This window comes from Aspergillus alliaceus, assembly GCF_009176365.1.
Source record: "Aspergillus alliaceus strain CBS 536.65 unplaced genomic scaffold BDW43scaffold_46, whole genome shotgun sequence".
Classification (NCBI taxonomy): domain Eukaryota; kingdom Fungi; phylum Ascomycota; class Eurotiomycetes; order Eurotiales; family Aspergillaceae; genus Aspergillus; species Aspergillus alliaceus.
Window position 1 is genome coordinate 71074 of NW_022474729.1, and position 27494 is coordinate 98567.

At 49.1% G+C, this 27494-nt stretch overlaps 12 protein-coding genes and 1 non-coding gene across 13 annotated transcripts in view; 8 read left to right on the plus strand and 5 right to left on the minus strand.

The window, feature by feature from the left end:
- Positions 1-569: 569 nt before the first annotated feature.
- BDW43DRAFT_t193 lies at positions 570-671 on the plus strand. The gene has a single exon. It is a non-coding gene; the product is annotated as a tRNA-Val (tRNA).
- Positions 672-730: 59 nt separating this feature from the next.
- On the minus strand, positions 731-2937 carry BDW43DRAFT_286577 (senescence-associated domain-containing protein). The gene is made up of 2 exons (XM_032043061.1): positions 2085-2937; positions 731-2030 (listed from the first exon to the last, which is right to left on the minus strand). The coding sequence occupies exons 1-2, from the start codon at positions 2701-2703 to the stop codon at positions 1141-1143; spliced, it is 1509 nt and encodes a 502-aa protein (XP_031896895.1). The 5' UTR covers positions 2704-2937; the 3' UTR covers positions 731-1140.
- Positions 2938-3174: 237 nt separating this feature from the next.
- Positions 3175-3983, plus strand: BDW43DRAFT_286579 (Ser/Thr protein phosphatase superfamily). Its single transcript, XM_032043062.1, has one exon. The coding sequence runs from the start codon at positions 3695-3697 to the stop codon at positions 3923-3925; it is 231 nt and encodes a 76-aa protein (XP_031896896.1). The 5' UTR covers positions 3175-3694; the 3' UTR covers positions 3926-3983.
- Positions 3984-4548: 565 nt separating this feature from the next.
- BDW43DRAFT_314306 (acyl-CoA dehydrogenase) lies at positions 4549-6026 on the plus strand (the record flags this gene model as incomplete). Its single annotated transcript, XM_032047784.1, has 3 exons — positions 4549-4646; positions 4741-5592; positions 5660-6026. 3 exons carry the CDS (start codon positions 4549-4551, stop codon positions 6024-6026), a joined length of 1317 nt encoding a protein of 438 aa, XP_031896897.1.
- A 552-nt stretch (positions 6027-6578) lies between these two features.
- Positions 6579-8180, minus strand: BDW43DRAFT_170861 (bZIP transcription factor). Its single transcript, XM_032038736.1, has 2 exons — positions 7539-8180; positions 6579-7465 (listed from the first exon to the last, which is right to left on the minus strand). Exons 1-2 carry the CDS (start codon positions 7840-7842, stop codon positions 6894-6896), a joined length of 876 nt encoding a protein of 291 aa, XP_031896898.1. The 5' UTR covers positions 7843-8180; the 3' UTR covers positions 6579-6893.
- Positions 8181-10916: 2736 nt separating this feature from the next.
- gwt1 (putative GPI anchor biosynthesis protein Gwt1) lies at positions 10917-12757 on the plus strand. Its single transcript, XM_032043063.1, has 2 exons — positions 10917-11129; positions 11201-12757. The coding sequence occupies exons 1-2, from the start codon at positions 11034-11036 to the stop codon at positions 12605-12607; spliced, it is 1503 nt and encodes a 500-aa protein (XP_031896899.1). The 5' UTR covers positions 10917-11033; the 3' UTR covers positions 12608-12757.
- A 124-nt stretch (positions 12758-12881) lies between these two features.
- Positions 12882-14932, plus strand: BDW43DRAFT_314309 (amidase; the record flags this gene model as incomplete). The annotated part of the gene is made up of 3 exons (XM_032047785.1): positions 12882-13006; positions 13164-13747; positions 13812-14932. 3 exons carry the CDS (start codon positions 12882-12884, stop codon positions 14930-14932), a joined length of 1830 nt encoding a protein of 609 aa, XP_031896900.1.
- A 631-nt stretch (positions 14933-15563) lies between these two features.
- Positions 15564-17865, minus strand: pdeA (3',5'-cyclic-nucleotide phosphodiesterase PDE1). Its single transcript, XM_032038737.1, has 4 exons — positions 17862-17865; positions 17286-17769; positions 16441-17126; positions 15564-16385 (listed from the first exon to the last, which is right to left on the minus strand). Exons 2-4 carry the CDS (start codon positions 17451-17453, stop codon positions 15659-15661), a joined length of 1581 nt encoding a protein of 526 aa, XP_031896901.1. The 5' UTR covers positions 17454-17769; positions 17862-17865; the 3' UTR covers positions 15564-15658.
- A 1692-nt stretch (positions 17866-19557) lies between these two features.
- BDW43DRAFT_314311 (SSH4 family protein) lies at positions 19558-21231 on the minus strand (the record flags this gene model as incomplete). Its single annotated transcript, XM_032047786.1, has 3 exons — positions 19558-20318; positions 20395-20700; positions 20772-21231. The coding sequence occupies 3 exons, from the start codon at positions 21229-21231 to the stop codon at positions 19558-19560; spliced, it is 1527 nt and encodes a 508-aa protein (XP_031896902.1).
- Positions 21232-21479: 248 nt separating this feature from the next.
- Positions 21480-24377, plus strand: BDW43DRAFT_286619 (aminopeptidase P family protein). The gene is made up of 2 exons (XM_032043065.1): positions 21480-22161; positions 22284-24377. The coding sequence occupies exons 1-2, from the start codon at positions 22041-22043 to the stop codon at positions 23663-23665; spliced, it is 1503 nt and encodes a 500-aa protein (XP_031896903.1). The 5' UTR covers positions 21480-22040; the 3' UTR covers positions 23666-24377.
- Positions 24378-25832: 1455 nt separating this feature from the next.
- On the plus strand, positions 25833-26183 carry BDW43DRAFT_314313 (uncharacterized protein; the record flags this gene model as incomplete). Its single annotated transcript, XM_032047787.1, has 1 exon — positions 25833-26183. One exon carries the CDS (start codon positions 25833-25835, stop codon positions 26181-26183), a length of 351 nt encoding a protein of 116 aa, XP_031896904.1.
- On the plus strand, positions 26039-27090 carry BDW43DRAFT_171147 (uncharacterized protein). The gene is made up of 2 exons (XM_032038738.1): positions 26039-26449; positions 26651-27090. The coding sequence occupies exons 1-2, from the start codon at positions 26300-26302 to the stop codon at positions 26963-26965; spliced, it is 465 nt and encodes a 154-aa protein (XP_031896905.1). The 5' UTR covers positions 26039-26299; the 3' UTR covers positions 26966-27090.
- A 17-nt stretch (positions 27091-27107) lies between these two features.
- Positions 27108-27494, minus strand: part of BDW43DRAFT_302673 (alpha/beta-hydrolase) — a gene marked incomplete at both ends in the record, with an annotated part of 899 nt that continues 512 nt past the window's right edge. Inside the window, 2 exons of the mRNA XM_032045281.1 lie at positions 27108-27206; positions 27300-27463. Coding sequence (XP_031896906.1) covers positions 27108-27206; positions 27300-27463 — 263 coding nt within the window. The remainder of the gene's footprint in view (positions 27207-27299; positions 27464-27494) is intronic.

The following is a 27494-nucleotide window of genomic DNA, read 5'->3' on the forward strand; positions in this document are numbered from 1 at the left end:
GAATCAACGCCTCGCGTGAACTAACAAAGCACCTTTTTACTAGGCATGGGCATATGCTTGTGATACTAGGTAATTTCATCCTTGTATTCAATAGGATCCACGCGCAGCGAGCGTGCCTAGAAGAAACAGCGTTAGAGGAGACGGGATGCTCCTATCTTGGAAAGAAAGGAACACAAGTTATTAATATGCCTATAGAATTATCTAGTATTGCAGCTAGATGATTTATGTCTAGTCAAAGTTTCTTTGTTGAATCAGGTAGAGCCTTGAACTCCTTTTGTCTTGCGACCACATAGAAAAAAGGCTCATGAGATGGGCCTTCCTGATAGTTTCTGGGATCCTCAATTTGATTGTTTTCTGATTGTATTATATAATTTCTAATTCATTCTTTCTTCTCCAAATAGTTCAATGTTCACATTGCGGTGAAGTCTGCACAAATGCATATGCATATATACTATAATAGATCAACCTAAGTTATAGAACAAACTAAATCAAGGCTGGGAAAAACATTTTAGCAAATACTTCTAATTTGTAATATAATGTCTTGACATTACTAAACTAAGCGTGAAATCGACCGACTGGCCTAGTGGTTATGGCGTCTGTCTTACATAAACAGATCTAATGTGATGTGTAAGTTACACAGAAGGTCGCAGGTTCGACCCCTGCGTCGGTCAATTTTTAGTGCACATTTTCATGTCAAATTTTTTATGTATATAATATATATGGGGTGGGCGGGGGAATGATTTTCTTGATACTCAAGCCTTACCTCACTAAGTCTAGGCTCCTCTTATCGCCTTTCATCTTTGAACCAATCCTGAATGTTAAACTGAAGTGCACCATCTGATTTACCAGGGCTGGCCGAAGAAGACAATCCTGTGAGCCATTCTTTTTTCATTTCTTAGGACGGAGTGATTCTATGCTCGGGTTTAGGTGTCTTTGAAAACATTTATGTACAAAAATTTAATATAGAACATTAAGCGCGCCGTAACTGATATCAAGCTCTAAGCGCTAACAATTTTATAGCCAAATAGTCATGAAGTCCAACCGTCATATAAGAGGAACTGACAGAAAGCCGAACAACGAAAGGGGAAAGAAACAAAGATAATCATCGAAACTATATCGAGATGCTTGTGTATTCCGCCTTCACCGTTTCCCCCTTGATACACTTGTTCCACCGAGCGAGGTTGTGTTCCGAGCACTATAGGCAGGGGGTGGAGTGGGTGCCGGGGATGGGCGTCTTGCAACCGGATCACGGCCATTTGGTCCTAAGGTGCTATTGCTCCGGCCCCCTGCACCGGAAGGGAGATCTCCGCCATCACCACCACCGACAAGAACCTGCTTTCCATCGCGCATGCGCCCGACAACCATGCCCTTAGCCACAGACTTAAGGACTGCTTTGCGACTGACCCCTGTGGCATCGATATAGACTAGTCCCACGTTTTTCACGCCCCCGGTCAAGTCGCTTGCCACAGAGCCGGCTTCAGCTCCATAACGATGTCCGATCATCGTACTGGCAGCAGCTGAGCCGTGAGTTAGTACGGTGCGGGCACTCTGCTCAATACCATCTGCCAGCGTCGAGAACGCAATCATCGATTTGTTCAGAATGCCCGGATTGTAGTCACCGTTCACTGCCTTGTCACCCTTGCGCTTGGGGTCCTGATTGCGGCGGGTCAAGGAAGCTCCGAGATTCTGCGCGTACTTACCAACCTGGCCAACGGTTTTGGCAGAGAGGTCGGCGGCACCATGTGTGAAAGACCCAACTTTCCGGACCCTTGTGTGGGTGTTCTCGGAGAAGGTCATGGGCTTTGGATTAGGTTTTGTCTTCTTGGTAAACGATTCGGCCCCACTCATCATCATATTGGCAAGATATGAAGAACCGGTCACAATCAGGCGGGAGGCTGTAGCGGAAGTTTGAACAAGTGTTGAGCCCTTGTATGCAGGATGCCGAGCCATTTGCAAATATTCTTCAGATACATTACTGACGTTGACTCTGTTGCCTTCGCCTTCTGCAGGAAGCTCTATCTCCACCGGTCCTAGAATACAAGTTAGCCTCGTGCTGTGTCTCCTAGAGTATGGGATTGACTTACTCTTAGAGCCAGGCTTGACACCAGGCTCCTCAACCACATCGTATCCTTCCATCTCCCCAACGACACTGCCATCCTCCTCATCAACGAGCACTATCCGCCCATGAGCGTCCTTCCGATCAGAGCTCGCGGATGAGATATACCCCTCACCCGGCGCGAAGGCAGCTGGGTTGTACGGAGCATGCCCTTTCGGTGGAGCTGCTCGCTCCAGGAACGCGGTACATTGTGCTAGAATGGTCTCGAAGGTATCCACCTCTTCCTGGGCCACCTGACCGGGACCGCTCCCAATGGCCGGGAATTGTATGCGGATGAATGCACCTGCATCGGGCCCCAAATCCCAACGTGGGATTAGATAGCTGTTTGGTGGCTGGTGGTAGATCTGCGTAGAGGCTGGAAGTGCCAATTCCAACTCAGGGGGAAGATGTAGGTGCAGATAGAAATCTTCCTCTGCTGGTGCATCGTAGGAGCTCTGAGGTGTAGGAGCATTTGTCGGGACCATTAGTAGGGCAAGGGTTTGGGGACCCGATGGGGTGAGGTCAGTTTCTTCGCCATTCTGAATGTGGAAAGCCGTGATGTTGTTGACGCTGTAGAGGAGACGAGGGTCATGAGCGGCGGCTGACATGGTTGATACTCAACACCGACGTCCGATAAGGTTGAAACTCTTGTTTATTGCCAAAAGCGGGGGTTGTTGTTGATACTACCGCGGGGAAAGCGATAGTATACTAGATAGGAGTCGTCTCAATCAGAAAAGCAAGGTGCTCTTGAGTACCTGCCTATAATATGAGAGATAAGACGATCGGGAGGTTTCAATCTCTGGGAGGACAAGGGCAGGTAATATATCTCAGGCAAGAGAAAGTCTTGGTCTTTGGAGGGGCCTATCGTCATAGCCAATGACGTTGTTGAAGTCACTTCTGCACTCCAGATTAGATAAGCATTGAGTCCCCCCTTTTCCATTTTGGGTCTCAACAGGTGCTGCGCCACATCGCAAGGAGGACGGCACCGCCACCGATTACTTGTCTCCCTTCGCCACAAGTGGCTTGTCCCCAATCATGTCAATTGGCATGTGAATACTGTTGGGGATGTTGATGTCCATCCATTCTGTATCCAACTCCATCCTTCTCTCTGTATCTCTCTCTCCTGTCCCTTTCTTTCGCTGGTCGGGATTCGCCTACAAACCATAAACGTGGTCTCTCCCCAACAGTACCACATAATATGTACCAGACGGTTCTATTTCGGTCACAGTCCCCGGTGTTTTTCAGTCTTAGCGGCGCTTAACCTATCAGTGATATCTTGGCATCGAATGGCGTGTTTTCAGATCCTGTCTCCTTCATCTAGAAGCCCCTGAGACGTACGATTTGTTCGACATCCCTCCCAAAGCGCCCTAGCTGGCGCTTCTGGGCGACATCGGTTACATTACAGACGATGGCTTGTTCGCCTTTCCTGAAGCTCAGCTTCGAGAGTTCCGATCGTCTTTTTCCCTCTTATGGTTCCCTGGAACCATGAGCCTCATCATTCTACTTGGACGACAGTGAAAGACAAAATACAAGGCTTCTCTGACACCATCAACCAGAAACGAATGCAACTGGGCCAACAGTTGGGCGTATTTCATATTCATGGACCAGACACGCTACGATGTCTCCTCTAATGTGACTGTTTTGGGTTGCACATTATACTCTAGGTTCGCCAAAAATCAAGAAAATGCGCGTCAGCTCTGGCCTGAATTACTTTTTGCCACATACAAGATTGGACAGTTGAGGCCCACTGCACCGCTCATGAAACTGACTGTACATGGCTCAGCGACCAGATCTCTCATATTTCTTAGTCGGAACCCCATCGCAAGATAACTAGTCGTATTCAGTCATCATAGTCCAACCCTTGCAGCAGCAGCTGTTGACCTCCCCCGGTATGCCAATAGCCCCCTATCTTCGGAGTTCGCAACAGATTTCGTGGGAATACCACGCTGGGAGAATACCCGACTGTGCCTGTGGGCATTTGGACATACATATTACAATTGCGACTTCACAGACGACAGGACTGGAAAACGACTCGTGGCGAACCAGAGGAGGTACTACTTCGCTCAGACGGGGGCATTTGATCTGGAGAAAGTGGTTAGTGTCTGACCGACAGATTAAAACAGGGTATTGAGAATTGATCATCGGGAGATCACTCTCAGTCTGTAGTTGTAGTACTCCGTAGTAATAGCAAGAAATAAAAGCGAAACAGAAACTTGGAATCCCCGCGGCGACTTGGATGTCAACCCGCGGATAACACTGGGGAAGCTTACTGATAATCGATAGCCGTGGTTAACCGAGGTTCATCTGCAGCCCTCGTGATTTCCATTCAACTCCCTCCTCTTCCCACGTTCACTTCTCTCTCTTTCCTCGCTTTCCCCTCTTTTTCTTCTGTGCAGTCAAGCATCTGATTTTGTGCCCTTAGCTAGCTAAAGTTTCTTATTTCAACCCCTGCAATGGCGTCCATTTCCCGCGCGTTGCGGCCTCTGTGCCGCACTGCTCCCTCCTTCCGCTTGGCTGCGAGACGGCCATTGCCCTACTACTTTGCTAGGAGGTGTGTCTTTGACAATGGTTCCCTTCCTATGGCTTTGTCCAATACTTTTGGATTACCAATGGATCATACCCTTTACTGACTACCTCTGAATTAGCAATGGCCATGCATTCTCTACCACATCCCGCCGGCGGGATGTGGACCTGTCCAGTTTGACGCCAACCCCGATCACCCTATTCTCCGAAACAGAGACCATGATGGCCGATGCGGTGTCCAAGTTTGCGCAGGAGCAAATTGGACCTAAAGTCCGAGACATGGACGAGGCGGAAGCCATGGACCCTGCCATTGTCGAGCAGTTGTTCGAGCAAGGATTTATGAGTATTGAGACGCCCGAGGAATACGGCGGTGCCGGCATGAACTTCACATCTGCCATCGTAGCGATCGAAGAACTGGCACGGATTGACCCTAGCGTCAGTGTCATGGTTGATGTCCATAACACACTGGTGAACACGGCTATCCTAAAATACGGTGATGCCCAGGCGAGGAAAACGTGGCTGCCCAAGCTGTCTACGGGGACAGTTGGCTCTTTCTGTCTGTCTGAGCCTGCATCTGGATCGGACGCATTTGCTCTACAGACTAAGGCTGAAAAGCTGGCTGATGGGTACAAGCTGAATGGTTCGAAGATGTGGATCACTAACGCTATGGAAGCTGGCATCTACATTGTTTTTGCCAACCTCAACCCCAGCCAAGGCTACAAAGGTATCACAGCCTTCATTGTTGAGAAGGGTACACCTGGTTTCTCCATTGCCAAGAAGGAGAAGAAATTGGGTATCCGCGCCAGCAGCACTTGCGTGCTTAACTTCGACGACGTGGTGATTCCCAAGAGCAACCTCCTGGGTGAAGAAGGTCAGGGCTACAAATACGCCATTAGCGTCCTTAATGAGGGTCGCATTGGTATTGCTGCTCAGATGACTGGTCTGGCACTAGGCGCCTGGGAGAACGCTGCCCGGTAAGGATGGCCCGGACCTATGTTTCTGAAATCACGCCAAGTGACATTTACTAACCTTCGCTGATAGCTACGTCTGGAATGACCGCCGCCAGTTCGGCCAGCTCATTGGAACCTTCCAAGGCATGCAGCATCAGTTGGCTCAAGCTTACACCGAAATTGCCGCGGCCCGGGCCTTGGTCTACAATGCCGCACGCAAGAAGGAAGCGGGTCAGGATTTTGTCCAGGATGCCGCTATGGCAAAGCTGTACGCCTCCCAGGTTGCAGGTCGCGTGTCCGGCTCTGCCGTAGAATGGATGGGCGGAATGGGCTTCGTGCGCGAGGGTATTGCAGAGAAGATGTTCCGTGATAGCAAGATCGGGGCTATCTACGAAGGAACCAGCAATATCCAGCTGCAGACGATTGCAAAGCTTTTGCAGAAGGAGTATACCCAGTAAAATTGTTTTTTTTTTTAAAAAAAACCCGTTACTCTGTTGATGTTGCTAGATACCTGGCGTATGTGTTTGAGGGCTGTCGTCACCTGATGACCGCACGCGACCAATGAAGCATTCCTGTTGATCTTCCGTGAGTTCTGATGAACCAATTTGTATGATAAACTATAATTTGGGTATAAAAACCAAAGTTAAAGATATTCTCTACCATGTCACGGATGATGTCGTAAGCCCCTTCGGTCATATTGCCCACCAATAGGGCTAGGCATGCTACTCTGTCTTTACATACAAGCTCGCCTCAAGTGGATCTAAGATATTGCACAAAATTGCATCTAATCGTCAGCTCATGTTCTCAAGGTTGACTCAGTACTTTTTCGAGGTGCTGCCAATGCTCGAGTGTTGTTCACTGTAGCATATATGGTAACATTTCCATTCAAAACTTCCGTAATGTATATATGATTTAGCAGAATTCATCATAAATCATTTCCGTCAGGTGGGCGCCTGGTCGGTTTCTAGGAAGTATAATCCAGATTATCACTCGTATACTAAAGAGGCAGTTCGTTATAGCGTGGGATATTGAGGATGGATGTCCCGCTGTGATGACGAGGAAGATATCGTGGAAGCGGTTTTGTAATGGACCTGACAGTACAAGAAGAATCGGACATCGGGCACCACAGCAGCAGGTGGGCAAGGTTGACAATAGGTGTACGCAATGATAGCCCCATATACAGGCAGTATGGATGATCGGTTGTTTGCTTAGTGAGTGAACCAGGCGGGTGTTCTAATAGTGCTGTAGGTGCCCGGTGTGAAAAGCCATTCATAGGCACCCAGTCCATAAATCCAGTAGGGACCGCCTTCAATAGCCGCTAACAATCATGATCGGCGAGTCCAGTCGTAATTGTACTCGTGCCTTGGAGGTTGCTCTGGGACTTGTTGATACTGCTGGGTGGCGTGAAGGACGGGATATCCGCGAAGTTCCCGTTCTGATGGAATAGTCGGAACGGACATCGACCGCTGACTTGACACATATTGTACTGTGTGTTGAGGGTTGTGTGGATGTTCGGGTGGATGCTCCTCCTGGCGCACTTGGTTGTGGCCAGCCCCTTGGTACAAGTGTGAGTATGAGTGAAAAGCGGGTTCACGTGTGTGGCAACCAGGGGCGTTGAAGCTAGCTTGCGGTGCCGCGACTGTCATCGGGTTCGGCGTTTGTAACTGCCCTTCGAACATGAAAGATTCTACCCTACTGGGGTAGTCTGTATCTGACGATTCACAGATGGATGGTGACCCTGTGGAGTTATATTGTTGCCAGTCATGCGCACTAGAGACTTGACTAGATACTGAAAGAGCCGAAGGGGTTCTAGAAACTGGATTTACACTCAAGGGCTCTGTAAACTGGGTAGAAGGAAGCACGGGCCCGGAAGGAGCAGTGTATGAGCCCTCAGCTGCTTTAGGAAAGGGTCAGTCATGATCGCATTGCAACCACAGCAGGTAACTAGCGGTAAGACCGATGGCACTCACCTGGGTTTGAATAGCCTTGCCTACCTGTTGCCAAAGCCAGCTGTTGTCTTAAAGACCTAATCTCGTTTTCCAAAGCAGCATTTCTTCGGACAACGTGATCATACTGTTCCTTTTTAGATTTCAGCTCAGCCACTTGGTGCTCCAAGCGTTCGATATGCTCCTTTGTCCGCTGACGGATGGTCCTTTGGGCCTCCCGATCGTTGGCGCGCTTCCTTTCGAGTTGCTCCGCCGAGAGAGACGTCACTTTCCGCCCAGTACGGGATTCTCGTTTCTTAGGCTGAGATTCTGGATTGGAAGCCATCATGTGCTTGCGGCTATAGTAGCCGACCGGAAGTCCGAGGAGGGGTAGCAAGTCCTTTGGGGATGACAAGCATGAACATCGAAGAGATGAATGTGAGGCATCCCAGTTTCTCGCGCGGGCCACAGGGGTCGTATCACCCAATACCTCAGGAGGTGACTATAATCGTGCCATGTGCGTGGATCGCACTAAAATATGATGTGCATGTCCAAGCGAAAGGAAAAAGAAACCGCTTGTTAGAAAGCGGGTGGATAGAGGAGAAGTTGTATGCTTCGATTTTGGACGGAAAAGGCTCGCTCTTGCGGGAAGCTGAGCCCGCAAAGCCTCATCTGGACGGGTACTTTTGGAACTAGGCACATTCTGGCCCTAAAATACCTAAAGGCTTGGACTCCAGCTTGTCGCTAAGCGTAAGGGTCGATTCCCGAGCAGATGAGCTCCCGACAATAACCCCCCCCCCTGTTCAACAACGGTCCCTCTGCTGTGAAGAACGCCAATGGGCGTGCGCAGAGGACCGAAAACCCTGTGAGAGGGGGCGTCGATTACGACGGGCGTAGCGCCTTTCCTCCAAACGAGCTATTACTATGGGTCTGGCGCGATGTTATGTGCACTTTCCGGCCCTCCCGACCTACAAGTTTTGCTCTAATTTGCAATCAGCAATCCCCCGGCACCCTTACCTAGTACCCTAGCTAATCGACGGGGTTGCTTGACGGCGTCCAGTGGCTGGAATCCTGCTGATAGGCCAGAGCCAGTCATGCATAGTGATACTGCGCCGCGCTACCCATGTCTCCAACTGGGTTCGCTGGTACTGGCTCTTAGAGAACTTCGGTACTCTTGAAATTTTATCGACCCAATGTTCGTACAGAAAAGATTCTATCAACAAGTGGATCCTAGGGCATCCAGGCCACATGGTGAGACCAGCTAAAATATTCCCAGATTATCCAGGGCCACCAGAAACTTCGATTTTGTTTCGGCCAATGAATTTTATCCTGACTTGCAGTTGAAACATCCAACCGAGAATGACGGCTCAGTTCCTGCCCTCTTTTCGTAAAAGGAAGGAGCCTGCCATACCTGATGCGTAAGGGTTTCCCACATTGAACCCACTTGACCACGAGAAGTGGAATGCATCCGAAACGATCATCGGCCCTTTATTTGAAAAGAGAGAGTAATTCCCAGGATCTGCCGGTCTTGGCGATTGCCAGATGAACAAGAAGCTCTCTGGTCAATAAGATTCGGCGAATCGTGCGTCACCCATCTTAGCGCCACGAGCCGGATCAGTTCTCTATGCCCAACGTGGAAAGCCGAGTCCAAACTTGAGCGTGGGTGTAGCCCTTCCGGATCTTGGAAAGAGCCCCTAAAACAATCAATGGGTGGTGCTGACCACGAGGTAGGTAGATCGACTCCACTTGCGTATGGGCTCTTCTCTAGTCTAACTACGATTCGTTGGACCGAAGCGGAAGAGAACCGGAGGGTCCATAAAGGTTGCCCAGCTTATCGAGAAGCGGCATTGGTTTGTTGGGCCAACAAGAATCGGAGGGCTAAGTTAATAAGAAATCGCCCCTAGGATCGAGGAGAATGGTCAAGGGAGGAGGGGCAAAGAAGGGGGTGGTCAGAGAAAAAAAAAATTGGTAAAAAAAAAGCAATTCGATTTTTTCTTTTTGGGTGCGGCGCAGTTAATAGGAGGGCTAGTTGATGCATGACGCACCAACAGTCCCTACGACGGTTAGTAGTCTAGAATTTATAATGGATGGAGTACATTTAGAAATCCCACCTTTTCATTCTTTTTTTTTCGTTTTCCCTTCCTTCAGTTATCGGGGTTTCCCCTTTTTTCTCCCACAACCCGTTTCGGAGACAGAATCTCCGAAGCAGGATCATCCTTTACGTAGTATAGGTCAAATGTGACGTAGAACAGTGAGGTTTGATGGGGAACATTGTTGATTCTCCAATATTCTTAACAATGCCGAGAACCGAGAATACCCCGGAGTACGCAAGTAATGCTGGCCTAAACAATAGCATGCAGTGGACGCCGTACTAATGCCGTGTGTGGTGGGCCCTCGTAGCTGCATAACATATCAGAAAGACTAATAGCATCATCGCTCTTTTGATGGACAAAAGTGGTCGTTTACATTCCTAAAAACCGACGAAGATCGACTCCGCGGAATACCCGGTTCATAGGTGATTTGTGTGAATAAATGTTGTCGAAGACTCCCTGTTTCATGTATAATCCAGCCTCTAATCTCAGGATTTAATCACGTTAGTTACTATTCCTGGTCATCAGAAAGCAAGGGTAGCGTCGCTACCGTACCAATCATTAGCCATCCTCCACGCAACAGATTCTTGAGTTGGTGCTGAGACGCAGGCCCGAATAATGATGGTTGAGCTAGAGAACTTTTCCGCAGCAAGCAGCTGTGATAGTCCATGGTGAAAGGCCTATGAAAGTCTTATTCAGTCTTGTATCTTAGAACCTCTTGTGTCTCTTTACGTAGACAGAGCGAGCCAGTCCCATGGGATGTGACTCTGCGGGATCAAAGTAAAATTAGAAATTAAGCTGACGTTGGTGGACACGAGTCATGGATCGATTGATTCGATGCCTAAGGGGAAGTCGAGTACGAGGTATGTGGATCTTAGTAGATAGTTGGTTCCCTTTTTGTTGTTTTACTTACCCCTTGGATGCTTTTCGGATCGATCCCCCACCTCTCTCTCTGCCACCTGAAGAAGTATATACTTCGTTGGGACAGCGTCGGGAGAAAATCGATTTAGCACAATTGGCCTTCGTTTTTCCAAGGGGATAATGCCAATGAGTCCAGGTAGCTATGGGTATTGCCAGCTTTTGCAAATGCCTGTTCGAGACAAGCAATTGGAGAATTGCGTGGAAGTTGGCAGAAAATTGATCGATTATCTGCAATAAGACACATGGAGGGGGTGAAAGGCAATGGGGGTAATCAGATTACCATACACCGTACTAATAACCACAACCCCCGCATGCACCCGAATTGTTTCGTCTGTATTGTACAGTACCGTACAAGCACTGCTTTGGGATGCAAGTTGTTCATTTCCCCAACTTCTTTGTTTCCGAGATTCTAATCCACTGGTGCAGCCCTTCGCTGGGTATGGTTCTCTCCTAACGAAGAATAATAAAGTCGCAAGGAAGCGAATTGAGTCATCAAAAACGATTCTCCAGCGACGACTGATCTATCAACATGGATTCGACTTATAAAGCTCGAAAAGAGGCGTTTGTGTCGAATCTCGCAGGTGGTAGCATCCTGGAAATCAACGCCGTCACCCTCATTGCCCCTGTGAGTGTGGCCTTCCTACTAGTCTTTCTACCTACACGGTCGCGCCTTGGCTAACACACTGAAACAATCAGGCTTCGGTTCTGCTTTGGTCGGTGCTCCAATCTCGTCTCTCCTTCTTCAATCCGTATGGTGCGCCGGCATTGGTCACCGATTTCTTCCTGAATGTATTATCCATTCTCTTTGCAACTACGCTCTATGCATCTGCGCCATGGACCCTCAATATACTCCTAGTCCTTCCGGCTCTCGGATTACTCCTAACCTCGACACCGCCCCGTGCCCAACAGAAAGCCAAACCTCCGCGCTCTTCCCCTGTAGCTAAGAAGAATGCCCCGAAGCAAGCATCTGACTCGTCCGAACCATTGCCCGTTCACCCTTTTCTCACGACCTATCGCGCCGCAATGATGGTGATCACCTGTGTTGCTATATTGGCTGTTGACTTCCGCATCTTCCCTCGGCGGTTTGCGAAGGCTGAAAACTGGGGTACATCGCTTATGGATCTTGGAGTCGGGTCGTTTGTATTCTCTGGTGGAGTGGTGTCTGCTCGCTCGGTACTGAAAGGTCGGAATAACCGTTCCAAGAAGACTCCCCTCTGGCAGAGGTTGACGGCATCTACTCGACACTCGATTCCTTTGCTCGTATTAGGGTTGATCAGGTTATATAGCGTCAAAGGTCTCGACTACGCGGAGCACGTAACCGAATATGGGGTACACTGGAACTTTTTTTTCACACTGGGTTTCCTGCCCCCATTTGTGGAGGTGTTTGACGCCATAGCCACGCTCATTCCGTCTTACGAGATCCTCTCCCTGGGTACTGCGATCTTATACCAGGTAGCCCTAGAATCCACCGACCTTAAGCGCTATATTATAGTCGCCCCCCGCGGACCGGATCTGTTTTCTAAGAATCGGGAAGGCATTTTCTCCTTTCTGGGGTACCTTGCGATCTTCCTTGCTGGCCGTGCGATTGGCATTCGAATCATCCCGCGCGGAACGTCACCCTCACAGTCACCCCAACAGGCCAGGAAGAGCACGCTTCTTAGCTTGGGACTGCAGACTTTGATCTGGACGACGCTTTTCGTATTTAATTCTACCTATGCGATGGGATTGGGGGCCAAAATTCCAGTTTCGCGCCGTCTGGCTAACATGCCTTATGTGCTCTGGGTGTCTGCCTTTAACAATGCCCAACTCTTTCTCTTTTGTCTCCTCGAGAGTGCATTCTTCCCCTCAGTTCACCGGGAGGCTGGAAAGGACGGCGAACCCGAGCGGACATCATTTGCGACAAGTCGCATCATGACGGCCTTTAACAAAAACGGATTGGCGTTGTTTCTCGTAGCAAACCTCCTTACGGGAGTAGTCAATCTGAGCGTCCCGACGCTCGATGTTACCACCGCGCAAGCCATGACTGTTTTGATCGCATATGTGGCCGCCATAACCGGCATCGCACTAGCACTGGACCGAGCTAACATTAAGCTCAGCCTGTGAAAACATAGCGGTCGCATACTTTCTATATAAAGCTATGTAGAATACCAAAGAATAGATGTACAGTACATACTAGACGAGACAAAGTAAGCGTAACCAATTAGATTAGTGATGCGAATACAGTGGCTTGGCGCTCGACCACATGCTGAACCGCGGTCCATTCTTCAACGGATTTAATAACAAAACCCATTTGTTCCTTCCAAACTCCAAACTTCCTCCACACTCCTCGATCCCATTAATCACAGCCAGCGGGTCGAGAGATCGCCCATATCTCGCGATGAGCTCCCAACCGCAGTTCATCCATTATCCCGAGGTCCGCGAGGGACCGTCCGTCCCCTATAAGAATGAAGACCAATCGATTCCCGTCTTCCGAGGCCTCCCTCTAGCTATCGGAGCTACTCTGTATGTAAGCTTGCAAATTAATCAGGTCTCCCCACATAATAAAGGCAAAAATGGGAGGAAGAAGAAGAAGAAGATGATGATGATGAAAAACGAAAGAAAAGAGAGAGACAGAAAGAGAGAGAGAGAGTGTGTGTGAACTAACACCTATCTAAATCAGCATCCACAACGTGAACTTCATCCAGAGCTATTTCTGGCGCAATGCCGGTTTCGACATCATCCGCGATATCCCCCATCTAAAGCAGTATTCCGCTCGTTATGATCCCACCGTTATCCCCGTTCTCGATGATAAGCCCGATGGTGCCTCCTCAGTCGAGCTCCCAGTCCCAACTCAGAGGAGAAAAGGTTCCTCGGGGTACTATACTTCCGCCGATTACCATGCGCTGTATAAATCTGGTGAATTGACACCACTCGCCGTGGCCGAGACCCTGATGCCATTTATTCGGCGAGATGCGAAATCCCCCGGTAAGCACTCTGTTGCGTTCCTGGACTCGCAATCCGAGCGGGTTCGTGCGGCAGCGGAGGCGTCGACAAAGAGATACAAGGATGGGAATCCGCTGGGCCCGCTGGACGGAGTGCCGGTTGTTGTAAAGGACGAGGTGCACATTGAGGGGTACCGACGGACGCTGGGTAGTAAGCTGGACTTCACAGGCGAATTCAAGGGGACGTCATGGTGTGTGAAGAAATGGGAAGAAGCCGGCGCAATCATCGTCGGAAAGACGACCATGCACGAGCTAGGCCTTGGTAAGCAGTGCAGTAGCCTAACACCTTAGACACACCCCGACAACAATGCTAACTTGCCGGAAAGATACCAACAACAACAACCCCAACCACGGGACACCCCGCAACCCCCATAATCGCGACTACTACTGCGGCGGCTCGTCCGGAGGCTCCGGCTACGCCGTCAGCTCAGGCCTAGTGCCTATCGCCCTAGGCGCAGACGGCGGAGGCTCAATCCGAATCCCATCATCCTTCTGCGGAATCTGGGGCCTGAAGCCATCACACGGCCGCATTAGTGGCGCGCCAACGGTACCCCTCGCGCAAACCGTCGGCGTCCTCGGTCCCATGGCAGCCAGCATCGACGATCTAGCCCTCGCATACCGCATCATGGCGACGCCAGCCCCAGTAGACCAAGACCCCTCCTCCGCCACCTTCCCACACCCCCTCACCACCCTCCAATCCGTGTCCTCTAAACCGCGCGTCAAAACCATCGGCATCGTCCGCGACTGGATCGACCGAGCCGAACCCGCGGTCCGCACCGTCTTCGACCGAGCCCTCGCCTTCTACCGCAAACAAGGCTACGACGTCATCGACATCACCATCCCTTACCTCCCCGAAGGCCAGCGCGCCCACGTCCTCACCATCATGACCGAGATCGCCTCAGGACTCACCCCGTCCCAGATCAGCAAGCTAACGGCCCCCAACAAGGTCCTCGTGTCCATGGGTATGTGGCAGATCTCCGGCCAGGATTTCCTCGCATCCCAGCGCCTCCGCAACATTATCATGTGTCACCTAGCCTACCTGTTCAAGGAACACCCGGGCCTCCTCATTCTCAGCCCCAGTACCCCCATGCCTGGCTGGAAGATTGGCGGCGACGCGGACCTCACGCGCGGCTTATCGGACGGGAAGTCCTCCGTGCGGAATATGGAGTATGTCTGGTTGGCTAATTTCACCGGTTGTCCGGCTATAAATTGTCCTGCGGGATATGTGCAGGATGGAAGTCGGCTGCCCATTGGTCTGATGGCTATGGGTGAATGGGGCACTGAGGAGGACTTGATCGCCTTTGCTAGGGATGGCGAGGCGATTCTGGATCTGCCTGAGAATCAATTGTCGGGCAGAGAACAGGTGGATCAGCAGTCGACTGGCCTGAGGATTCCGTTTGGTGAAGGATCTCTGTGGGAAGATGTGATTGCAAAGGCGAGACAGTGATTCGTGGATGGGATCATGGGGTGTTGACGTTTTATCTTCCTGCTTTATAGTTGCCATCATAGTTGAATGTTATTACGATAAGAGCTGGTAGATGCTTAGATTCCTGAATCTAAGAGGTCTGCATACAAAGGGCTCCTTTCCTGACATGTTATGGTGGACATATCCAAATACTAACCGTATTATTTACTTGAAAAATCTTTGTTGTTAATTTGTTAATTTCAAGACTATAGTCCCTGCTGTTATTCAGCCTTTCATGTTATTGTTATGCTTCTGTATTCAGGCTATAGACATAAAAAATGAATATCAGTAGTAAGAAAATAAGCAACCAGTCACAAGGTGTTGGTACATTGTGTTTGCTGTTCAGGTGGATTAGGAACGTGAGAAAAATACCATACTATATAGGTATCGAGGTAGGCATAACAATGTACATATATGTACAACAATGAAACACCTAGGTTTGCATGGCCTTATCTGCAGTGTTAAAGAAGCGATAAGGATGAACCACAATGTTGTGAGTCGGGGCAAATTCGAGGCCATAGATTTACTTTTATCTTCGCATAGAGGGAGAGCGAGCTTCTAACATGATATGAGATCGAGTCTTCCCTATACCACAGCCATGGGCCCACATAGACCGTATGAGCATAGTTCATGCAGAGTGCTTGGGACAAGTAGAATATTAACGAGCCCCCAAGAGGTTCTCACAGCGACTTTGTGAGTCTGAGAGTCTCAGACTCGGATGCTCTCGCCGCGCTTGGGTGCGTGGAATTGGCATCCTAGATTGGCAGCCTGTGCTTGATTTCGAAGTTGTTCCAAAATCGTAACGCTAGGACACGGGCCACCATCCATGTCTTCTTTAATGTGGATGAGATAAACTTTCAGGTGGGTTAAAGGTGCATCATCATGTGGCCAGCTGGGCTCCTCAGTCAGGACTTCTGTAGCGCCAAGACCAGTAGGATAAATGGTACTGCCGGTCACTGGCGCCGGAGCGCTGGTAAGGGCCGTCGTAGAAGCTCCAGGAACCACATCCTGCGACCGCCTGGTCTTGGGGCTCGTTGGCTGTGATTCTGCAGGGGGTTCCCCGCTGGGGCGCTTACGTTTCCCAATCACTAAGCTGCTAGGATGTTTCGCTTTGACAACTTCGCTAGCCAGCACTTTAAGCTCCGCGATTAGATGTCGGGGGCAAAGGTGGCCGTAGAGGGACTCATCCTCGACCTCATCAGTATAGGAGCACTCGATGAAGATCGCGCGCAGTTTTCCAGAAGCTATACGAGGAGCTGCAGCCTCCCAGACACGTCTGTTGCGAGGGTCGACTGAGATCGAATCGGGTTCAACATCACCGAAGATGATAATTTCGCGGCCCGAGTGCTGTTCGCGTATAAAAAAAGCAGAGCTCTCAACGCTCATCCAGCTCTCTCGCGGATTCGACGGTCTACGACTGGCCGGAGACATGTACCTACAGAACTCGTTCATTAAGTGTCGCCGGCGGAGTTTGGGGGAATGGAACTTACCCTGGCTCCTCCTGGGTCAAGGATATGGCGGCTCTCGAAGCCGAACGCATCATGAACGGGTCACCCATGTACATTGCACCGCTTATTGAACGCTGCATCTCAGCCTCGGGGGCGTAGTGTCTCCTGGTGCACCCATGACTGACACCAAAACATCTATAGTACAAGCCCTCGCAAGCTCGGGTATAGCCCCTCGTTTCTTCTCGGCCCATCCTCGGGTTACCACCCTCATGCAAGCGCTGGTAGGTGATCAGACCTGCACCGCCGTCTTCATCCGAGAGATTTGGCCAGATCACCTCGTTAAAGATATGTGTTTTGATAGCGGATATCACAGACGGCAGTGCAGCCACTGTCTTTGGGCCGTTCGTTGCCTCCAGAATTGGCGAGTTTATGGCAAATCCTGAGAAATGGTCTAGGTGAGGATGCGTGACCAAGATGGGTCCAATCATTTCTCGCAGGATGTGTGCTGCATTCGCTGGAGCGGTCTGGAAGGGTAAAGGCATATCGGTAAACGGGCCAGTTTGGACGACCATCTCATCCATATCATTGTGTGTTTCTAGAATATGAATAATTCCAGCAAGAAGGGTCCCTGCATCGACCGAAATCACCGAATCTGGTCTCCATCGGGATGATGTGGACCGGACTAGAAGCCCAGTAACTCGATCCTCACGCGGGCCTCCTGTTGGACCCTGTAGACAAAAGTCAGCGTTCAGTCTACATGTCGCATTCCGAGACCAGTGAAATGTCACAAGAACGGGTTGAGTGACGACAGGTAATTTAGCTGATACTTAGTACTATGCTAAACGGAACGAAAGCGAGAAGTTATACCAGGGTTAAAAGAGACTTACCAAGACAATCACTTGTAGGTCTCCTTTTCCGGGCTCGGGTGGTCCCCCAAATGGGCCAGCAGCAAGAATATCAATATCGAGCTCTGGAGGTGCAATATCGACCCTTGCTTTTCCTTTTCCTTTTCCTCTCCCGGAAGCCCGTTTGCCACGTGCCGGGTTCATTTTCATCTGCTTACAGTCCAGGTAGCAGATGCAGCTATTCCTCAGCAAAAGATTGGGCAAACAAAATTTCAATCTTTGAAGGTGACGGAAATCCCGTAGAGGTTTACCTCGGCACACGGATATAGATTTTCTTTGAAAAGCAGTGAGAAGGCGAGGACGGCCTTTATAGATTTTATATCTGAGAAGCTAATGGGGCATCTTTGATCCGATAAATAGCTACCTCATTGCTTGTGCTTGTCAGAGGAATAAGAAAAGGGCAGGGTCCACCAGCTTCGTGTCGCACGCGATCAGCGATTCGGCGAGGTAAAGAGATGCGCGATGGCTATACAGGCCGCAGAATGTGAGCGCTGCACTAACGGAACTGAGATCGTGTGCCCCAGCATATAACCCCGACGTTGATCGCTGGGTACTCACCGACAAAGAGCTTCTAGAATCAAAGGACCCGGTCAATGCGTCTACCGATTAGCGCGATGGTTGTTGCAATTGCCTTCAGGAAAGTTGCCGCTGCCCCAAATTCTTGTGTTACGCACACCAAGATTAGCCTAGATCCTTAGATATAAGATCAGGCGCTTGTAAAATTTGCTTTTTCCTCCGTTCCGGGTTCGCGAGCGGATGTGGTGAGTGGCTGGTAATGTGCGATCGGAGAAGCTCCACCAAGGAACGACCTAACAAAGAAAAGGTGGGTTTAGGAAGTACCCCCTGTGCCCTTTCCTTTCTTCCTCCTTAGAGGAGTAGTGTGTCAGTTAGAAAGGAAGGGATTCAAAGAGTGTGGTGCAGTGCAGTGCAACGGTGGGTGTGCCGCACGCTGGGAAAAGAGAGAGATAGTGGAGAGGACGAAGAGGACAACTTTTCCCGCCTTTTGTTGTTCTAATATTTTTTTTTTCCTTTTCACTTCTATTTTTCCCTCACATGAGCGAGAGGCGGGTAAGCAAAGGCCCATTCTCTCATGGGGAATAAAGTTAGCGCTGTAGCAAAATGTAACCGTGCGTTGAGGAGCTGAAAGAGAGGGAAGTTCAAAGAGAGAAAGAGAGAGACATGGTTGGATGACGTCGTCCACCGATTATCGATCTCAGATTTTGTGGGGAATATTTAATTTATGATCACATTGGTTATTTTAATTATTATAAATTTATTATTATTTCTTTGACCCACTCTTTCCCCTCCCACGATGCGGAGTAGGAATCCTTCCTAGTTTCAATCGAATTTTTTTATGTTAAAGATGGTATTACATACACATTATGGGCAATTGGATTTATTTGAAATGTATGCAAACGAGTTCTCCTATGTATGTGTTATGTACTATGTACTATGGACTGTACATGGTATGTATGGTCAACCGGCCATGTGGGAGCTAATAATAGCTCCAGAACCTTGAATGGTCGCAAGGTGCTTTTTCCCCAATGCGGTTCTTCCATTCCGCAAATATTAAATATCAAAGTATTATGACAGTGAGTACGTCCAGTACGGTATTCTTCGGGGACTCCTGCTTTCAACCCCGAGACCACGTATTAGTCGGTATACAACAAAGTATCTGAGGATGACAACTCCGCTAGCAGAGATAAATATAGATTGACTATGAGAGGTTAGCTGCGGGTTCCGCGACTACATGTACAGGCAGACAAGAGCAGATGTGAGTGGAGATGCCGACTGGTTGAGCGTCACCCCACGCACAGCATAGTCATTTCGTAGTAAATATTTCCGAAGGAAAAGCGAAAGAGGATATCATTCGATGGGTCAGAAGATTCGGACCCTTCCAGGGGTGAGCAGATCCTAGAAATGTCTTGGATCGAGCCGCAATCTTGCCCTGAACGTCGGTGATCCCATGTCCCACCCCAAGCGTATCGATCTGGGGAGACATGGGCGGTAAAGCAAAAAGAGCCGGTCCCTATATACGTGATTTCATGTCGTTGCCACATCCGGGTGGCGTAAAGCCCATAAAAGCCCCAACCGCAATAACCCCATCCATTAGAACGCCAACCGTGGCCGCTAAAATCGATAAAAGAGAACAAAGCCAACACACTTGACGGCTCGAAGACCATGTACATACATCATGGAAGCTTTGTTAATAACAGAATGAAAAAGGGAACTTGAAGAGCACGCCTGAGGTAAACTAATTATTTCCCCTCGGATGAGAGAGATTGCCATCCTGGTTGCCGACAGCCGCATCATAGCTAGGTATCGGCGGTTGAGCATGGCGCGGTAAGTCCTCGCTGGCCCTTCGACTACTGTCCGGACTGGAGTATTCTGGAGGAGCTTGGTCGATATCATGCGGGTTCAACAGCGGAGCATGCTCTCCATCACCGACAGTTGTCCGGCTTGACCCTTCTCCAACATCTTCATTCGAAGGTATATGGGCGAGTTGGGCGAGGGAAATATCCGTCGGTGACCGGACGGGGCCGGGACTGGCAGATGGTGCTATTCTGACTGTTGAGCTCGTACGTGCGTTGTTGGCATCTTGATAAACCCGCTGAGATATCTGAGCAGCACTCTCGCGACCGGACTCCAACAAAATGCTCCCTTGTTCACTCCCATATGGTGGCGGAGGAGCTAGGCTACCAGTCATTGGGGCCAGACCCCACTTCTTGACATTGGCTTCGATAAACACAAACCCCATTTGACCAAAGTTGACATGAACGGTACAGGGTCCGTTTGCTCCCACAGTAGGAAAGAAGTTTTGGGCCTTCTGGCCGTGAACCGTATCTTCTAGTTTCTTGCCATTCCGAGTGAAGAAGATCGTACCAGAGCGAGGCCGATAGCCTACGCCTACCACGTCGCCTTGTGTGAGTGGAGGACCATATGATGACGGGGTAAACGGTTGGTTGTATCGTCGGTGTCCTGTCGTTTGATACGCTACCGATGTTCTATGGTATCCTATGAAAATAAAACAAAAGACATTAGTATATTAGTGCACCACAAGTATTACCCGCCCAAGTGACACAAAACCCACCTGGTAACCGAAACAAAGGATACGGCTTAGTCGTCATGCCGATACTGATGAGAGTATTGTCAGGTTTATCGTAGATCTTCGCCTCCCAATAATAAACATCATTCTGCTTTGGGACGGGTAAATTGGTCTGTACACTGCACTCGGAATCGTAGAACTCGATCTCTGTACGGGCCTCGACAAAGCAGTTGGCAATTTCTAGCTCCGGTTGAAACTCCCATGCCGAAACGCCCTTTTCTTGGATCGCGAGGAATTGGGAGAGTGAAATGTCGGTTTGCATCGACTCAGGCGGGTTGGCTTCGACGAACGCTATGATGCCCCAGATTAGCGATCGGCAACCTTCTCACATAGGTCTGTTGAATTAAGTCGCCAACACTCACCTTTCGCCCTTAGATACTCTGAACGCGACAGATCATCCATGGCCTCCAAGGCCTCGGTCTCCTCGCGCAAGAACGCTTGCTCATCATCGTATTCACCGGGACGCCCGATGCGGTCCAGAATGATTCTACCACGCTGAGTATACTTGAAAAAGAAGAATATCGCTAGAACAAGCACCGCAACTGCTGCGGAACCGAAGGCGGAGAGAACGCCGATTAAGATACCCTTGCCGGTAGAACCCGAAGAGTTGCCACTGGCGCTGACTAGACCGCCATCTGGGCTCGGGGAGGACATTGCCAACAGAACATGTTCGATATTGGATGCCACACGTTGAGGGTCGTTAGTCGGATAGCGAGACTGAGAGGCGGGTGACGTTGTCGGATCGCTTATCACGGAAGTAGTGAGGGTCGAGGGAGCACCCCATAGGGCACTGAGCCCCGAAGCCTCAGATCCCCCCCGCATTGTTCATTGACTGGTGTTTGGGAGACGGTCTCAAAATTAAATGGGTATAGGATGAGTACAGAGATTAAAAAATGAGAATCAAGTGAACAAAGAATGGACCACAGCGAACAAAGTGGATGGGCGCGAAGGGAGGGAGGAGGAGGAAAGGGTATCAAGTAGAGATGATGGGAAGATGAGTTGGACGGAGAGAGAGAGAGAGATGACAGTACAGGAACAGCAAAGTCAACAGTCCAGAATCGCCGCCATGTGGGGAGGCGCAGCGACGCTTTCGGACAATTGCGTACGGATAACGACTTTCCCTTGTTTGCAATACAATACATACAAATAGCTATTCTGGGAACCTACAGGAACGTTGAAACACTGGAATTAGAAATACTAAACCTCCATATCCAAATAAATGCAAGACTAGGAAAGGGAATGAACATTAATAATTGTTGCACAGCTCCTTCAAGTTGTGTTATCTTACGCCTTTAATTGCTACCTACCAAGTATGTACATACCAGGACGGGTACCTACTGATACTGTATGGTTAATGAGGTTCCCCTGGGTTACTTGATAGTAAGCCATCATCAGGTGACGGTGGAATACCGTATGTACAATACAGTCTGAATTACTTACTAGTAAGTAACTCCGGACCTTATTCCAAATCAAACAAACAACTGAGCGACGATAACATCTCCATCTCTGCTCTCCTGTATTGCCTTCCCTTAGCCCCTCTCTCGTCTCCCCCATTCTCGTGGTTCCTTGCAGCCCTTTGACTTCTCATGTAGATATATAGCTCTTTCTCCCTTTCAACCTGCTTTGTAAACATGCGTTCATATATACCTTCAAGTATGCGTGTCTCAGAACCATCCGACGTTGCTATCCGCTCCGACGATACCTGCCATATCCGCCTTACTTGGTCAGGCGGCCACTGCGATAAATATCCAGGTATGCAAAGGAGCTAAACTCTTTGATTTCTTTCCCTTCCCTTCTCCCACCTATCCACCCCTCCTTTCTGACTCCTTGACACCTGGATGCTATTTTTGAGGTTAACAAGAGGCCGCCCGCAGCGAAACAACATGCACGTAAAGTGGCCCGGAAATTGGGGCTGTCCTCGGGCCTTATCTATCTTGTCGGTCAGCCGGTGCTTAATTGGGGAGACTCGGACCAACCGCAGCCGTTCCGACAAAGGCGGTATTTCTACTATCTCAGTGGAATCGACGAGCCGGACTGTTATCTGACCTACGACATTCGAGCGGACCTATTAACACTATACGTCCCAGACTTCGATCTGCATCGTGCGATATGGATGGGACCAACACTAACTGTGGAGGAGGCACATAAACAATCCGACGTGGACCGCGTTAGTTACTTTGCTGCTCTGCAACCTGACCTCGAGTGCTGGGCAAGCAAGTACAATGAGACTTATCCGATATACATCTTACATGAGAACCAAAAGCCGGTGATACCGTCGAAGCGCCTCTATCTTGATGATGAACGGCTTCTTTCTGCGATGAATGCAGCTCGGGTGATCAAAGATGAATATGAGCTTCGGATGATACGTCAAGCAAACTATATCTCTGGCCTCGCCCATCGCAAAGTACTTGAAGATATTCACCGTATGTCCACGGAGGCGGAAATTGAAAGCTCATTCTTGGCCACCTGCGTCTCGCATGGTGCTAAAAATCAATCATACGCAATCATTGCTGGATCAGGGCAGAACGCAGCTGTCCTTCACTACGTTAAGAATGACGAGCCCCTTGATGGAAGACAGCTGGTCTGTCTGGACGCCGGGGCAGAGTGGAAATGTTACGCAAGCGACGTGACGCGTACAATTCCTCTGTGGACAGACTGGCCTAGTGAGCATGCAAGAGATATTTACCGTGTAGTCGAGGAGATGCAAGAAGAATGTATCAGGCGCATCCGAAAGGGGGTGCGTTTCCGGGATTTGCAGCTGCTCGCACACGACATCGCCATTAAAGGGCTGCAGAAACTTGACATACTCACAGCCGGCAGCCCAGGTGAGATCTACAACTCCGGAGCATCTGCTGTCTTCTTTCCTCACGGGCTGGGTCATCACGTTGGCCTCGAGGTCCACGACGTTTCTGAACGGCCTATCACCGCTTTGGATGGGAAGCAGACTTACCCGAGCAGCCAAAACTTTGTGCCGCCTCTTGACGATAGTAGCTGGTCCGTTCCATTGTTGGATGAGGGCATGGTGGTAACCATCGAACCGGGCATCTACTTCAATCGACTTGCCCTTCTGAATGCGCAGAACCTGCCATTGGCAAAGTACATAAACTTCGACGTGGCTGAGAAGTACATTCCTATTGGCGGCGTGCGCATTGAAGATGACATTTTGGTGACCGCTGAGGGGTATGAAAACCTGACGACGGCACCTAAAGGAGAGGAAATGTTGGAGATCATCCGTCGCGGGATCGACAATTCTTAATCTTAAACCTCTGGTGGAGCTTGACGTTCTCATTATCCTATCGTTTCAACCACTTTCGGGACAGCTATTTCGGAAAATTTAAGGCAGGGCAATCTTGACTCGTAGAAGACGAATCATCAAATAGATTACGGTGTGACTTATGACTTATGGAGTCTTCTAAGGGAGCAATAGCTAAGTGGCGCCCTTCTAGCCCCGTCTCCCCTTTCTAGGACTTTCCCTGGGCGCCACTTCGACCATCTCTGTCATATCCACCTCCTTTATACCCAGAGAGGCAATAGTAATTTTATATACCCGCCTTCTAGAAGGCTCCACTGATGGACTACTGTTGCACAAAACGATCCGCTGAGAGACTCCATATTACGTTTCGCCGAAGATTCCTTATGTTGTGCTTTGCCCTCTCGACGCCCGGCCATATGAAGAAAATAAAATCTATTCGACCGACTGGATCCAATCATCATCTCTACTGGGGGAGTCCTCAAACAAGTAATTGTCATCCTCTGTGAAGGTTGAGACAATCATGTCTTACCCTGTGGTACGGTAATATTAAGAAAGGAGAAAACCCAATAAAGAAAATAAAAATAAATAGAGATGAACAACTGTGTCCCCAAACATACACAAACAACACAACAACATACAGCTGTCTAAAAAGAGAACAAACAAATATTCCTCAACCAATCAGAGCTCTCCATGTGCGCTGAAAATTTTTCCCTGGTTTTTTTTTTTTTTTTTTTTCCCTCAGGTGTGCCTGCACAAGTGGACCACTGACGCATGCAAAACCAGGTGTCAAATGATGATAGCTTCGGTGTTAGTCAAGTTTTAGAGGTTTCCTACGGACCTAATGAGGGACTTGTCAGCCCACTCGAAACAGTGCATGAGACCAACGGTAGAAGCCTAGTCTGGTTTTGGTTACTTTGTGTGCGTACTCCGCAAGTTTCCCAAGCTAAAAAAGCTATGAAAAGGAGGTGATACCCAGTCCAGCAACACCCAACACACCAGCAAGAAAATAAACCGGAATGATGGCACTGATACCTAAGGCCCAGTAGTGAAATCCTTGGCAGAATAAAATTCATGGACGATTACAAAGCTCTTGGAACATGACCGAGTTTCATTCCTATGATATCATGGCTGTCATGCCGTGAAATCCGTTGGTGCTGATGAATGACGAGCACCGAGATGATTCTTTTCTGCTGACTGAATCAAGGCCCTCCTGTTACGGAAACTTACGCTTGGGTATCGGGGTGTTAGGGAGCCGATCGGTCCGTACGGCATCATAACCTTTCGAGTTGGATTTGGGCTCGGGGGCTGCGGCATCGGCCTCGTATGGTATTGTCAAGGCACTGATTTAGAGGAAAGGATCGGAACGAGAATTGCCGTCATGCCACGACAGAATTACATATTTTTTTTTTGAGGGTGGCTGTCTGACTAACTAGTAGTACCGAAAGTAGCTACTAAACGTCTCCTGATCGGGATCGACGCAACTTGCATATGGACCCTTGCTACTTGCTTGCTACGGAGCTGTACTCCAGACTCCGAATTTTCATACCTACTCTATGAGGAATTTTTCTCTCTCCAGTAAAAAGAACCATTGAAGGTTATTGGCCGTAAATACCTCAAATATTTGGATTCATTTCTACTTTTGCATCAAATCTTGCGTGACAAATTTTTACCTTGTTCTCAAGGGTGGTAGGATGACTCAAGAGCACGCAAGACCCAAATCAGGTACGCCATACCAGATTTTAATGAGGCCATTTTTCACCATAGTCAAGGTGCCTTAGGTATTTTTGCTTCTGGACTGCAGAGTGTGGGGGCTTGTGGATCCGCCCTTCCGGATGATGAGATTTTTCTTTCCCTTTTTAACTCCGTCCCCATTTTCGGCCCTAGTGAGTCACACCACTGACGCTTTGTAGTCATCGGATGTATATAACGGTCCTGATGCAAGATGCCTCCTGGACTGCTCTTTTAGTTCCTTCCCCTACCTCATCTCATCCTTCCCAGGGGGTGATGGTCACTTCCCTCATTACGAGTCTTTTAACGTTCCTCCCCAAAAGTTTTGATATTCCTCCATTTCTTTTATCATCATCAATATCGGGTGTGGGAAGAAAAAAAAAATAGAGACAAAGAATTCATTCGAAAAACGGTCCTCTTCGCTCGACTAGGTGGGCAGAGAATGGGACAAAGGCATAACAGACGTCGCACACGCCCACGATCTCGAAACCGTAGCGCTCATTTCACTCCCGTGGAGCCGACTCCATATCCGGTCAGCTACACTCGCACTCCAGCTATTCTTGAAACAACCACTACCGCTTGTGAATCACTCGACTCCATCCCGGTACCCTTCGCCCCGACCTGGCACTATAAGGGTACAATATGGCAGAAGCGTGACCGCACGTTGCGGATAGAGACCTCACAGCTAGAGGTAGAACAATGTCGTCTATTTGGAGGTGAACCGGGAGATGATGTCGGACTTTGCTATCGCATGCTTGAATACTTCGGTGGGCTTGATTATATCGACTCGTGAGTTCTCCCGACACAACTCTTATCTTGGGAGTGATCTCTAACCAACTTTATTAGTTCACAGGGTTTGAGATTATTACCTGGATGAAGGGGACCTCATAAGAGTAAAGCCCTACCACCATGATCGACCTTGCTGTGGCCTGGAATGTGGAAGACATTAAAAAAAGAGGAAGAAAAGAGAAGTACCCACAGCCAGAGCAAGCAACCGGACAAACTACCCTGCGGAGACCAACCAAAAAAAATCTCTCCATCGACAGCAGGAAAACACCAGCCTCCATGATAGGCCGGAGCACCAGTTTCCATGGGGAACCCAAGTCTACGACTTGTAGCAATGAAGATCCCTCTTACTGCGCAGAGCAGGATGGGTATCGGATTGGTCCTTTATGACTTAGCCATGCGTTTCTGGTTCGAAATTTGACATACGTTTTGTGACGTCGAGAACCCAGGTTTTTCCTTGATTGATGGGTTGAGTTCGCATCTAACTATGTGTTGGTGCTTGAAATCCCCGTCAAGCAGAGGGCTTCGAAGGTTTTCCGCCGCATTCTTTGTCAAATTCTTTGCCCCGACTTACTGCACTATCAATCATACTGTCCGAAATATATGACGATAAAGGGAGGAGACTATCATCTAAATAGACCCTCCTTCCTTTATCCAGTCGCGCGTTTGAGCAACCCCGAATCTTGGGATCGTTCAGGAAGAAATGAAGCTTACCTCGCTATGACTCAGGGGCCGATTCTAATGTTCACCGAAGGAATAGAGCTATTTAGCACGATCAATGAATTGTGATGACCCGTCATGTATAACAAATTTAGAGGGAGCACCTTGTATACCATATAATCAGCCATATCTTTTTTGAAACATCTGCCAAAGTGAAACGTAGTCGTAATAGGGTAAAAGTATAGCTTGTACTACTAGTCATAGGAACATTTCAGCGATGAGCCTTACTTGGCTGCCCCTTGGCGATAACACCCAGCACCCAATCCGTCATCACCATTGGCTTACTGACAAATGGGCAATGGCAGTAATGCTTGTCACATCAACCTGTTGCCATGTCTCCCTCTCCACCATGGCGATGGACGCTTTCTGCAGTGTGGTTAGAATGCGTAAATAGTCTACACACATAAGGCACAGGAATGTCCTTATCCTTGGCATGGGTTAGTTCGATGGGAAATGTAGAAGCAGAGTAGCACGTGATTTTATTTGACCATATCTCACCTTCATCCCTTGGCAAATCTGAGAAACATATAGCATTAAATAACGGGATATCGGAGTGATGCAGGCAGCCTTTTTTTTTTTTTTTTTTTTTTTTTTTTTT

Coding starts and splice junctions, on each gene's coding strand:
- BDW43DRAFT_286579 (XM_032043062.1), top strand. CDS start 3,695: ATGGACCAGACACGCTACGATGTCTCCTCTAATGTGACTGTTTTGGGT.
- BDW43DRAFT_171147 (XM_032038738.1), top strand. CDS start 26,300: ATGATCGACCTTGCTGTGGCCTGGAATGTGGAAGACATTAAAAAAAGA. Junction 26,450..26,650: donor TCGACAGCAGGAAAACACCA/GCCTCCATGATA, acceptor TGATGGGTTGAG/TTCGCATCTAACTATGTGTT.
- BDW43DRAFT_170861 (XM_032038736.1), bottom strand. CDS start 7,842: ATGATGGCTTCCAATCCAGAATCTCAGCCTAAGAAACGAGAATCCCGT. Junction 7,466..7,538: donor GCAAGGCTATTCAAACCCAG/GTGAGTGCCATC, acceptor CCTTTCCTAAAG/CAGCTGAGGGCTCATACACT.
- gwt1 (XM_032043063.1), top strand. CDS start 11,034: ATGGATTCGACTTATAAAGCTCGAAAAGAGGCGTTTGTGTCGAATCTC. Junction 11,130..11,200: donor CCGTCACCCTCATTGCCCCT/GTGAGTGTGGCC, acceptor TGAAACAATCAG/GCTTCGGTTCTGCTTTGGTC.
- pdeA (XM_032038737.1), bottom strand. CDS start 17,453: ATGAAAATGAACCCGGCACGTGGCAAACGGGCTTCCGGGAGAGGAAAA. Junction 17,127..17,285: donor ACCTACAAGTGATTGTCTTG/GTAAGTCTCTTT, acceptor TTTTGTCTACAG/GGTCCAACAGGAGGCCCGCG. Junction 16,386..16,440: donor TTGACCCAGGAGGAGCCAGG/GTAAGTTCCATT, acceptor CGAGTTCTGTAG/GTACATGTCTCCGGCCAGTC.
- BDW43DRAFT_286577 (XM_032043061.1), bottom strand. CDS start 2,703: ATGTCAGCCGCCGCTCATGACCCTCGTCTCCTCTACAGCGTCAACAAC. Junction 2,031..2,084: donor TGTCAAGCCTGGCTCTAAGA/GTAAGTCAATCC, acceptor CTTGTATTCTAG/GACCGGTGGAGATAGAGCTT.
- BDW43DRAFT_286619 (XM_032043065.1), top strand. CDS start 22,041: ATGCGTTCATATATACCTTCAAGTATGCGTGTCTCAGAACCATCCGAC. Junction 22,162..22,283: donor CCACTGCGATAAATATCCAG/GTATGCAAAGGA, acceptor GGCCGCCCGCAG/CGAAACAACATGCACGTAAA.